We start from the raw sequence: 12479 nt of genomic DNA, 5'->3' as shown, positions 1-12479 counted from the left end.
ATGTCTTAGCCCCATGAGTCTATAAATCCTCGACTAAACACAGACATCTGCAACATATTAAACGTGAGCAAATAGTAGGACCAAACTTACAATATTCATCACAGACAAGATGTAGTGCTCGATATCTTTGCGGCCGTGGTAGCCGACCATCATTTTATCAGCAACCACGAGCGTCTCCACGAAGCGCTCGGAGCTGACGGACCTCCTCTGCCTGTGAGCACCATTAGACTGCTCGCTGACGTTTTGAGGGACAGGGGACAAGTGGACAGGAGAGGGTGTGCTAAACTGGCAAGCTGCATTGCTTTTAATGAGGTCTGTGAATGACAAGGAGGTAGAGCGCTTAGAGAATTATGACATAGCAATTGGCAATCAAAAAAATGACACATTGTTACAAAGAGGGCTGGTTTCTGTAGGAGAGAGGCCGATCGGAAATCTTCCTCTTTGAACCTTGCAGCTTTTGTTTTATGACCCAGATGCTCTGGGAAAAGGTTTAACATGCTACATGTTAGGGCATGCTAGCTCCCAGCCAATGATAGTCTTTCCTGTTTCTTATAAGTCCTTGGCCTAAAAACTAAAGTATCCATCTGGGTCTTTTTCAGTTTGCAGTACTTCTCCATAAAAACAATTATTAATTCTATTTTATTTTTTTTACATCCTAAAAGCCTGATTTAAGCCCTACTAAGAGAACCTAGCAAATGTTTTCATATTTCCTTGAACTTTCCACATTTCTTTTCTGTTCCTCACAATTAGTCTTCAGCAAATTTTATTCAGATTTAATGTGATCCTCCTACACAAGGTATCACATAATTGTAAAGTAAAATAAAAGGACACATGGTTTTAAACAATTTTACACATAGGAATCTGAAAAGTGTGACATGTGTTTGTATTCAGCCTTTTTTGCCATAACATCCCTAAATAAAATCCAGCAAAACCAGCTGTCTCCAGAAGGCCCCTAACCTGTGTGTATCTTAATCTCTATACAAAATATAAACTACACAGGTCATATAAAAGCGATGGAAAAGTTGTGAGCTGGGCCCAAGCTATACCAAGCTTTGATCACCTCACAGAGCTCCGTCCCATCCGTCATCTGAAATTGAAAAGAGTGGGGTACAGCCAACACATAGCAGTCCACCTAAACTGACCAACTGGGAAAGGAGAACATTAATCAGAGAAGCAAGCAAGAGACGCCTGGCAACTCCGGAGAAGCTCTTTTGGGATAATCCCTTAACATCTATTAGTTGTGCAGTCTACATATTTGGCCTTTATGGAAGAGTGGCAAGAAGAAAGCCCTTTGTTGAAGGAAAGCCATAAAAAGTCCCATTCGCCATTTGCAAGGGGAAATGGCAAACCTGTGGAAGAAAGTGCTGGAACCAAAACTGAATATTTGGGCTTACGTGCATGGGAAAAAACTAATGCACATCACATTGTCCTCACGGTGAAACATGCCACGTGGTAGCAGCATCATTCTGCAGGAATGTTTTTCCTTAGCAGAGACAGTGAAGCTGGTCCGAGTTGACGGGAAGATTAAGGAAGCTAAATACACCTTATTGGGGCTAAAAGACTAGAGACTGGGTTCACTTTCCAGCTAGACAGCGACCCTTAACATATAGCCGGAGCTATGATGAAATGGTTTGGATTATAGGGTATTAATTTGGCCCAGTCAGATTCCAAAGCTAAATTCAATTAAGAAGACTTGAAAACTGATGTTCACAAACCCTCTCCATCCAATATGACTGAGCTTGAGGTGTTTTGGAAAGACGAACTGGTAAAAAGTTTAGTCTTTTGATTAGCAAAGCTGGTAGAGACATACCCCAAAAGATTTCCATCTGTAAATACAGTAAAAGATGGGGGCAAGACAGGAAGTCGAATATACCTAGTTTTGACTCAGGGGGATGCATATTTTTCTTTGTAAAAAAATGTGAAAACCATGTTTCTTTTAGCCTTCTCTTCACAACTCACCATGCTTTGAGTTGGTCCGTCACAGAACATCCTCAAAAAATACACTGAAGTGTGTGGTTGTAATATGACAAAATGTGAAGGAGTTGAACAGTTTGTATCCAGTAAATGGCCGTCTGTGAAAGCTGAAGAAACACTCACTCCTACAGGTTAAAAGACGTCTACCACAGCAATTCGTTTGGCAACAAGGAGGTCCAGTTAGGTATACCAGAACCTGGGCCTAGTACCAAGCCAGTACTTCCTCTAACCTGCTATGTATAGTTCTTCCTTTACGTCAGCTCCACCCACACAAAATCCAACCCAGATGGAGGTTCACCAACCTGAAATGCCACAGCTGAACTCCTGGCTTTGCTCTTGCGGTGAGGGGATGTCAGACGTTTTATAAATAACATGTTGCTGAGCTCCTTCCAGGTTCCATTCACCGGAGGTGGTGGAGGATGTGTTCTTTAAAGGCTCTATTAAATACTGTTCTTCCTCTGTTGTTATAACACCGTGCTTGTTGGAGAAAAAAACCACAGTTAGAAACAGGTTACAAACTGCAAAAAGTCATGTTAAATGCATCACCTAAATAAAATACGAAGGATAAAACCAGCTAAGTGTTATAGGCTTATAGCATTATTACCAAAGAAACAATTTCTGTTTAAATACCCACCTTACACCAGTACAAACGATTCTTTGTCTTAGAAAGTAGTTTGTGTTCATACAGTTGCTAGGCAATTTGAAGGCACTTCCAAATAATACTTAAATGGAAAATGATCATCTGGCATATTTCCACTAATTGGTTTGGAGTGAACAACTTGCTGTGAGTTGTCGTCACACGGAGGAGACGTTCTCTCTGTGATGCAACGGCATATAAGACTTTAGATCCTGAGTCTGTTTAATGGCATGAAGATTTAACTACAGAAGTACATAGGGAATTTACTATTTTTACCACATTAGAGAAAAACATACTCTGCTTCAAATAAATTAATTCATTCATTCGTTCATTATCTGTCAATGTATAGTCTTATACAGGGGTATGTAGATGTATTTCTACCAGATGAACTAATTTTTTCACATAACAACCACAAACTTTAATGTGTTTTATTGGGAGTTTATCTGATATACCAACACAGAGTAGTGAAATACTACAATGTGTAAGGAAATGAGATTCTTCCAGTATTACACTTGATTTATCTTCAACCTTCTTCCAATAAACTGACCAGGTTCCTACTTCCAACTATTTTTGTTATATGGCAACCATTTTGCTTAATCATAATTGCAGTGATTACGTTTAGTGGCTTGCAGTAAATGCTGTAAAGATGGAGCTTTAATATTGACCAAGTTTTAAATATATTTCCTTAGTATTTGTTAGAATTGCCTTTTAAATTGTATGATGTGGCTTACAGTTTTGGGCATCCTGACGCATTCTTTTAGGCAGAACTGGTGTTACTTAGTCAGGTTTGTGGACCACCTTGCTCACACACACCTTTCCAGCTCTGCCCACAAATTCTCTATAGGATTAAGTTCAGGGTACAGCTGCATGGTAGAACTGTTGCCTTGTAGCAGGAAGATCCCAGCCTGGGGTCTTTCTGTCTGGTTTCTGCATGTTCTTCCTGTGCATTTATAGGTTCTCTCGAGATTCTGTGGCTTCTTCCCAAAAACATGACTGTTAAGTAAATTGGTCTGACTAGATTGCAGTAAGAAGTAAGTGTGTGTGTGCGTGGTGTTTTTTCCTGTCTTGCCCTGTCTGTGGTGGACTGGCAACCTATTCGAGTGTACCCCGTCCCTTGCTTAATAACTGCTGGAGTTAGCACAGGCCACCTTGCATCCCAGAGAAGGAATAAGCTGGTTGGTTGGTTGGTTGGTTGGTTGGTTGGTTGGTTGGTTGGTTGGTTGGTTGGTTGGTTGGTTGGTTGGTTGGTTGGTTGGTTGGTTGGATGGATGGATGGATGGATCAGGGCTTTGTGCTGGCCTCTCAAATATATTGACTTTGTTGTCCTTAAGCCACTTTGTAATTGTCACTGTCCGTTTAGAAGATCCATGTGTGCCAAGCTTTAATTTCCTGGTTGATGTCTTTAGATGTTACCTTAGTGTCTTCACCTAGTGTTTTTTCCTCACATTTTGTGAAGTGTACCAGTCCCTCCAGGCTCTAAACAAACATATTTTGCACCAAAGCACATTCATCCCTGGGACACAGAACTCATCTCCTTCTTCAACTGTATGATTGCCAGGCATTCTCATGATGCTTATAATTGCATATATTTGTTTTTTTGTTTCAACAGATGAATGTTGCAACCTCAAACATCTGGATTATGATTAGTATATTGCCTTATTTCCATTTGACTTTTCCATGATGTCACACAAGGAAGCAGTGTGTTTCAGCTGTTTACTGAAAATATGTCACAGACATGCCTCTAATCAATTCACATATTTTGAATCACCCTATACACACGGAGAAAAAAAGGTTGTATGGCTTTTTATACAGTGAATGTAATCTTCTTTTAACTTAAAAAATCAGTTAAAATCTTTACTGCTGCAGCACAGCTAACTGCAACAGGAAGTTAGAAAAGGCCCAATTTAAAACTCATGCCTCTTCGGGAAACTCGGCAGGAAAAATTGTGAATTCTAGATGCCAAATGAGTTACCCAACAAACCATAATACAAAGAACAAATCATTGCATATTTGAGACCCTTTTTAGATCATAAATTGTAAAAACAGTGGGGATTAGCAGTTGTGCACTTTTTTTAATCCTTTACTATAAAACTCTTTGGAAGTGAGTGCCAAAATAACTTGTGTTTGAGTGCAAGAACAAGTATTTATCGGGGTCATCAAGTAAAGGCTTGAACCTATTCCAAACCGAAACATTAATCAGGCAGAGGAAAGGTAAGCTGCTGAGTTGGGAATGTTAGAAAAATGTAAGATTTACTGTTTTAATACCCTTCCATCTCATTATTTCACACTTTAGTTCTGATTTTCCCTTATATATTTAGTCTTCAAAAACACAGAATACTTTACACAATTCCTAGTCTTACTAAGTAGAAGTATTTTACATATACATGAATCAGTCATCTTTAGTCACGTTTAGGGACCAAACAATAAATTACCGCAAGATATAGTTTAAAACATTCCTCCTTCATTTTCAATAGTTTAGGTGGAGCATAAACTGTGAGAAGACCCCCAGTTTGGGTTTATAGAAAATACTGCTTTGGCTATGTAAAACCCACAATAAAAACAATTCAACACATAATACACTTCCATGCAGCAACATGTTCAATGCAAAGGTTTTACTAGTGTGTGATGTCAGGATCTCATACCGTCCAGACAGCTGATTACATTAAACCACAGACACAGTTTTTGTCCATTTTTGGTGCTGGAGGGGAAAAAAAGAGCAAACACTAATTCAATTTATGATACTCAGCACGGGTCTTGCCAACACATTTGGCCACATGTTTGCTCCACATGATTCTGGTTGCCAACAAGAAGCTGGGCCCTTTCTTCCTTCTTTAGAGTTACTCGAAGCACGGAGGGATAGCAGCTATTAAAACCTCGTCCAACTCCTTGATTAGCAGGGAGACGCTGGACAGTCACAGTCTCTGGATGACTAAAAGGCCAGACAGGATAATTAGACACTCTATTAGGTTTGTTTTACAGTGCCTTGCATTACTATTAATAACCATTGAACTTTGTCACATTACAACCAGAAACTTAAATTTATTTTATTGGGATTTTATGTGATAGACTAACACAAAGTATTGACTTATTGTAAATAAGAAGGAAAATACGGAATAATACATTGTTTTAGACTAGAATAGAATAGAACAGAATAGAATCAAATAGAAGAGAAGAGAATAGATACTTATAGCTTGGAAAATCTGCTTGGTAAAAAAGTGGACATTTATATTGACTTAAAAACAACAAAAAAACACAATCACCACCCAAAAAGCCTAAAATTATTCATACGCCAGGCAGATATAGATGTAAAATTATGTTCATTCAACCAAGAAATTGATTTCTTAAAGGAAATGAGACAGGCATCTCACAAAAGATATCAAAACTATGTGAAAGGAGTATCCATTTGAAAATAAATAATGTATCTGTTTTTCTTTATAAACATGTGTTTTGTTTATTTAGAATTTGTAACATTTTATGTGCGATGTCATGTGTGCTGTTTTTGTCCATGTCATCCTTATAAATGAGATTTTGGGTCTTTCCTGGTTAAACAGAGTACAAATAAAAATTTACATTTTAAAATGCTAAAAAAAACATGTTGAAAGTTAAGGTATAAATTTGAGGTTGAAAAGCCTCCTTGCCATCACCCTCATCTTTAGCTCCCTCCACCGTTTCACTACCAGACTTTAGCTGGGCCACTCCAAAAAGTTAAAATTACTTCCAGTCAGAAAAAACATGTTGGTAAAATAAAAGATTACCCTAAATCTACCAGGAGTATGAATAATCTTAGGCTTAACAACAACAATGTAAAAACAGAATTAACATCAACATCCCTTGCAGCTCCTGGTTGCCATGCAAACTACCCAGTAATGCACCAGGGTTTTCCCATTTCCTCAAAAAATGCTATGATAAATACATGACTGATTAAAACATGTTGTCATCGAAAACACATAAAAGATTTTATTATTTACAATTGCTGATCATAAAAGGAGATTTTTTTAACCTGTTCTTTCACTGTTTGTTTAAGAAACTAACTACATTTGGTGTGAAGTGCTGTTTTTTCCTGTTTTCTGAGTAGCAGTAAATTCTAGCTGAGGGTAACAGTTAAAACGTGGATGGTACTGATCAGCTGGATCAATATCTACTCTTTGCTTCTGTCTATAGACGATTTATATATTATTCAAACTGGTCCCCAGCAGCTTACTGGCTTATTATTTTCCTCAGTGTGTGCTTTTGTGCCTCTGTTATGCCACCAAACCAGGAGGAAATAAAAACATATCAGAACCACAAACCATTGTAAAACATCTTGAGGACTTTAAGTGCAGCCAACTAAAAACTTAAAACTAAAGCTAAAACTCAACTAGAATGGACCCATTATTCTGTGGAGGCTTGAATCAATGAACCTCCTGACTAAGGAAGTTAAGCAACCAGTTTAAGGCTCTGGTGATTGTTTCCATTTGTTTTCAGCCCCTTTTAATCTCCTAACCCAAAATAAAATCCAGTGCAACCAACTGCCTGCAGTAAATAATAACTTATTAAATACTAAACAGTGTGATGTTATATCATTGTAACTACAGGTTCTGTGAAGGTCTCAGAGGTCAATTAGAGAACATTAGTGAGCAAACAGAATGCTGAAGGAACAGAGCAGATAGGTCAGGGGGCAAGTTCTTGAGAAGTTCAAAGATAAAGGTTATAAAAAACACCTCAAACCATGAAAATCCTGTTGAATCCTTAGCTCCGACTGACCAACTGGACAAACACAGGATTAACGAGAGAAGGAGACAAGAGGCTCATGGTATCTCTGGAGGAGCTGCAGAGATCCCCAGCTCAGATTGGAGAAACTATTGATGCAACTACTAGGTGCCCTAATCAAAGCTGACATAAAAAAATACAGTGTGTTTAAAGAAAGTCATCAGACGTCTTTTAAATTTAAAGTCTATCACAACAAGCCATTTATGGGACAATGTAAATGTGAAAGAACATGCTGTAGTGAGATGAAACCAAACTTTTTGGCCTACGTGCAATTTGATATGTATGGAGGAAAATGAACACCCTGAACACACCATCCTTATGGAGGCAGCATCATGCTTTGCAGACGATTTTCTTCTGCAGGGACAAAGAACCTGGCCAGAGTAGATGAGAAGATGGGTGGAGCAAAATAAAGGGTAATCCTGGAAGCAGACCTCTTGGTGGCTAAATGTCTAAGCCAACACTGAAGCCAGTTAAGAATCTGTGACAAGTCCTAAAAATTAATGTTCACAGATACTCACCATCAAGTCTGACCGAGTTTGAGCCGTTTTGAGAACAGAAAATGGGCAAAACCTTCTGCCACAAAGAAAGAAATACCCTAAAAGACTTACTTCTTTTCCTTCCACTTCAGAGTTATGCAATGCTTGGAGATTAAACCCTAAAAAACCACACTGACGTTTGTGGTCAACGAAATGTAACAAAGTTCATGGAGTACTAAGACTTTTGCAAGGCACAGTAAAATAAAGAGCTTCATGCGGAGCGCCGTCTGTGGCTGAGACACATGAGTTTAATATGACAACTAGAGAAATGTGATCTCAGCTGCTGAGGTGTCACATTCCCAGATCACAGAGATTATTTAATTTTTCTACATGAGCATGACCTCACTCTAAGCTGCCAGCAGATGCAGTGTGCCAAGTGGAAAGAAGCCAAGACAACCAGTCGGATCCTCTGGCTGAGCAGCTGATACGCATGTGTGAGTTATCTGACATTTATATGAGGGTTTGTTTGAGGTAAGTGGTGTGAATCGTCTCGTGCCTTAAACAGAAAAACTTGTCACTCAGAAGTACTTTGTACTCACCAGGCCTTTGCAGTTGCTGAGCGCCACTCTGCTTGTGCTGTGCTGGTTTTGCAGGAATCCAACATAATGGCAGTTATCTACCATGTTATGACGCCACTCAGGCCCCTCTTTGCCCCAGTACTCTACTGTGAAATGTTTTGACACCAAGTTGGGGTTAAGTGTCAGGTTTAAGTGAAAGTGCTTCCCGTACGCTGACAGTCTGTAGAAGATCCGAGACTCTGGGGGGTCCATGGTGGGGTCCCCCAGTGCACGTCTCCGCCGGCCCGGCCTCTGGAGCTTCGCGGTATAGCTCAGGAAGTTCCCGTTCTCATCCACCCGCACTGGGACAGTCAGCTGGTAGTGCTGCAGGTAAGACATGAACTCCTCTTTCACAGGAACACAAGAAAAGAGAAGAAGAGAGAAAATATGAATCAGTTGGTTTTAATGGGAGCTTTAGGCCCCTTTTTACCACCTGTCCTAGTCATACCTTGAGAGCTGTGTGAAAGTCTTTGAAATTCAGAAGCAGCCATCACCACCAGGCTTAGTGTCCAAGTCTTCCACAAAATTTCCATAATTCAGGGAAGGATGTGACATGGGGTGTGGTCAGAGGGCGCTACAGTTGGGTTAAAAGCACAAAGTCAGTCTGAAGCCACACCATAACAGGTCCATGGTTTCTCTTCTTCACTAAAACGCTCCCGCCTGTGTTCCCTGGCTCATCCAGGTCTCAGATTTTCCCCGAAGGTGAGCCCGTCCACATCTCACAGGCCTCTGAATGCATGTCAGCAGCTCGCATAAAAACTCCGTCCTCCATCAGCTCTGTCTTGGAAACTTGTCTTGACTGATCCATCTGCTTTCCTGTGAAGGATATAAACAGTTTTTTTTCTTCCAGAACTATTGCTTTTTAGATCATTGATCATTTATCATATATCTGAATAATGGTCAACTTTTTGAAAACAATATACCAAATGTGGGGTTTTTTTTCAGAAATTTAAAAGAGCGGTTTTCTTAAGGGGCCTAAACTTCAAAGAGGCAGAGTTTAAAGTGAAATGAAAGTTACTATTGATAACTTGAATGCACCTATCAACAGTGAATGAGAACCCCCCTGGGTTCTGCACCGTGCATGCAGTGTAAGACTACATGGCTGCACACCATGCTTAATGTTGGTTTTTTCCCTGTTTTTTGGTGTGAAAAGTGTGAAATCTTTGATCATCTTTAGCTTAAAATCTAAAATCCTCAGACTGCTCAGATCTGAACTGGATAATTTTACTCTAAATGGTAATTCCTTAAAACACGGTTTGAGACATATAAAGCTTTTATTCTAGTTCTTAAAACACAAAAAATAGATTTTTTTCATGCCTTTTTTGGCATCAGGACAACTTTAGAGACCAGTATGAAAACAGCAATACACAATCAGGTTAAACCTGTACTGCATTATTCTAAATTGATTACAGATTTGTGAAAACAAAGAAATGCTATAAAAACAGGAGATTCTTGGAATGGGTGGAAATGGATACAAGGTTTTCCAACCTTTCACAAATGCAAATCTAAGAAAGCACGGCATGCATTTATGCTTAGGCTCTTTTACTCTGATACCGCAAAAATAAATCACATACCACAACCTACCTGTGTGTAATTTGACCTCAGTATCAATAAAGCTGTTATGTGAAGGTCTGTTCTGTAGAGATAATTGCGATGAGTAGGCAATTGAAAGGTTGTGAGCTCAGATCCAGTTTTTGAAGTGTCCTTGGGCAAGACACTGAACCTCAAGATGCCTGCAGATCTGCATATAGGTGTATGGAAGTCTATGCATTAGTGAGTGTGGTACATGAAGTGACTCCTTTTAGGGTCACAGATTTAAACAGAAGTTAGGTTATAAAGCAATATCTGGAACTATAAAGATATCACACAAATAACTGTTTATCATACAAATAACTGTTCAGTTCTTCACCTGGAAATGGAAAGAGTATGGACAAACTGCAAACCTATCAAGACAAGGCCATCCATCTAAACTGACAGGCCTGGAAAGGAGATCTTTTCTCAGACATAGATATAAACTCTGGAGGAGCTGCAACAATCCACAGGTCAGGTTGAGGAATCAGTTGAAATGGGGATCATTAGCCATGTACTCCACAAATCTGACCCCAAGAGGCAAGAAGAAAGCTACTGTTTATATGATGATTTAAGAAGTCATGTTTGTAGGTTGCCAAAATTAGGCAACACATCAAATATACGATCTGGAACACTGGACCAGCTCTATACTCTCTGCAGGGTACTCGAGGGTTCATGGGAGTTTGCCCAACCGGTCCACATGTGTTTTGTGGACCTGGAGAAGGAATTCGACTGTGTCCCTCATGTGGCCCTGTGGGGGGTGCTCCAGGAGTATGGAATCGGGGGCCCTTTATTAGGGGCCATCTGGTGTCTGTACAAGCAGAGCAGGAGTTTGGTCTGCATTGCCGGCACTAAGTCGGACCTGTTCCCGGTGCTTGTTGGACTCCGGTAGGGCTGCCCTTTGTCACCGGTCCTGTTCATAACTTTTCATAACTTTTCTAGACAGGATTTCTAGGTGCAGCCAAGGGCCGGAGGGGGTCTGGTTTAGGGACCAGTGGATTTCGTCTCTTCTGTTTGCAGATGACGTGGTCCTGCTGGCCCCCTCTAGCCAAGACCTACAGCATGCACTGGGACTGTTCGCAGCCGAGTGTGAAGCGGCTGGGATGAAGATCAGCTCCTCCAAGTCCGAGGCCATGGTTCTCGACCGGAAGTGGAGGAGTTCAAGTATCTCGGGGTCTTGTTCACGAGCGAGGGAAGAATGGAGCGGGAGATCGACAGACGGATCGGTGTGGCTGCTGCAGTAATGGGGGCGCTGCGCCGCTCTGTTAAGGTGAAGAGAGAGCTGAGCCAGAAAGCGAAGCTCTCGATTTACGTTCCTACCCTCACCTATCACCCTTGGGTCATGACCGAAAGAACGAGATCCCGGATACAAGCGGCTGAAATGAGCTTCCTCCGTAGGGTGGCCGGGCACTCCCTTAGAGATAGGGTGAGGAGCTCGGCCATCCAGGAGGGGCTCGGAGTAGAGCCGCTGCTCCTCCACATCGAGAGGAGCCAGTTGAGGTGGCTTGGGCGTCTATACCGGATGCCTCCTGGACACCTTCCTCGGGAGGTGTTCCAGGCACGTCCCACCGGAGGAGGCCCAGGGGACGGCCCAGTACGCGCTGGAGGGACTATGTCTCTCGGCTGGCCTGGGAACACCTTGGGCTCCCCCCGGAGGAGCTGGAGGAGGTGTCTGGGGAGAGGGACGTCTGGGCGTCTCTGCTGAGTATGCTGCCCCCGCGACCCGGCCCCGGATAAAGCGGAAGACAACGACGACAACAAATATTTGGAAAGGGGCTCTGGTCAAATGAGGCCAAAACTGAGCTTTTTTGGCCTATCTGCAAAATGATATTTGAGGCAGGAAAACCAACATTAAACTGAACAAACCCATTGTGAAGCATGGTGGTGGAAACATCATACTGCCGGGTTCCTCAGCAGGGAAAGGTAAACTGATCAGAGTTGACTGGAGGATGAGTGGAATTAGGTCAGTCTTCATAATGGCTCGCCTTCAAACTGGAAACCCACCATAAACAAACTGAAACTGACTACAAGTCCAAAGCTGGTAGTGAGAAACCCTTTACAAAGTATAGACTTGGGAGGGCTGAATAGAAATGCAAAACACACTTCTCAGTAAAGACTTGTGAAACCTATATATCTTTTCCTTCCATCGTACTTTTTTGTGCTCGCCCAGGGCAGCATTCACGTAAGAACCGTCACAGACTGGGTAAATAGAAAGTTTGGCATATTTTGCTTACTTCACCTCATCATCAGTTAAAACAGCCCATAGCTGCTGCTAAATGAATGGAGGCTAAACTAAAACGTGTCTCTCAGTTTAAACAAGCACCTCGGCAGATTGTGCAGTTTACCTTTGATGACAGTTTAATGACCGTCTCTGTGGGACTAAAAACTAGGACTGAGTGACGTGTTGAAAGGCATGCGTGAATCTGAAAGTCTGCATGAAAGAATTTCTGCACATCG

General features: G+C 41.3%; 1 protein-coding gene across 1 annotated transcript in view; it reads right to left on the bottom strand.

The window, feature by feature from the left end:
* The window catches only part of adamts6 (ADAM metallopeptidase with thrombospondin type 1 motif, 6), a 91756-nt gene that overhangs the window by 78271 nt on the left and 1006 nt on the right, over positions 1-12479 (bottom strand). Inside the window, exons 2-5 of the mRNA XM_047373208.1 lie at positions 8902-9269; positions 8436-8800; positions 2277-2451; positions 91-314 (exon numbers count right to left, since the gene is read on the bottom strand). Coding sequence (XP_047229164.1) covers positions 91-314; positions 2277-2451; positions 8436-8800; positions 8902-8986 — 849 coding nt within the window. The 5' untranslated portion in view covers positions 8987-9269. The remainder of the gene's footprint in view (positions 1-90; positions 315-2276; positions 2452-8435; positions 8801-8901; positions 9270-12479) is intronic.

Source organism: Girardinichthys multiradiatus, chromosome 8 (assembly GCF_021462225.1).
Source record: "Girardinichthys multiradiatus isolate DD_20200921_A chromosome 8, DD_fGirMul_XY1, whole genome shotgun sequence".
NCBI classification, from domain to species: domain Eukaryota; kingdom Metazoa; phylum Chordata; class Actinopteri; order Cyprinodontiformes; family Goodeidae; genus Girardinichthys; species Girardinichthys multiradiatus.
The sequence above is the reverse complement of the archived record's forward strand: the minus strand, read 5'-3'. Positions and strand labels throughout refer to the sequence as shown.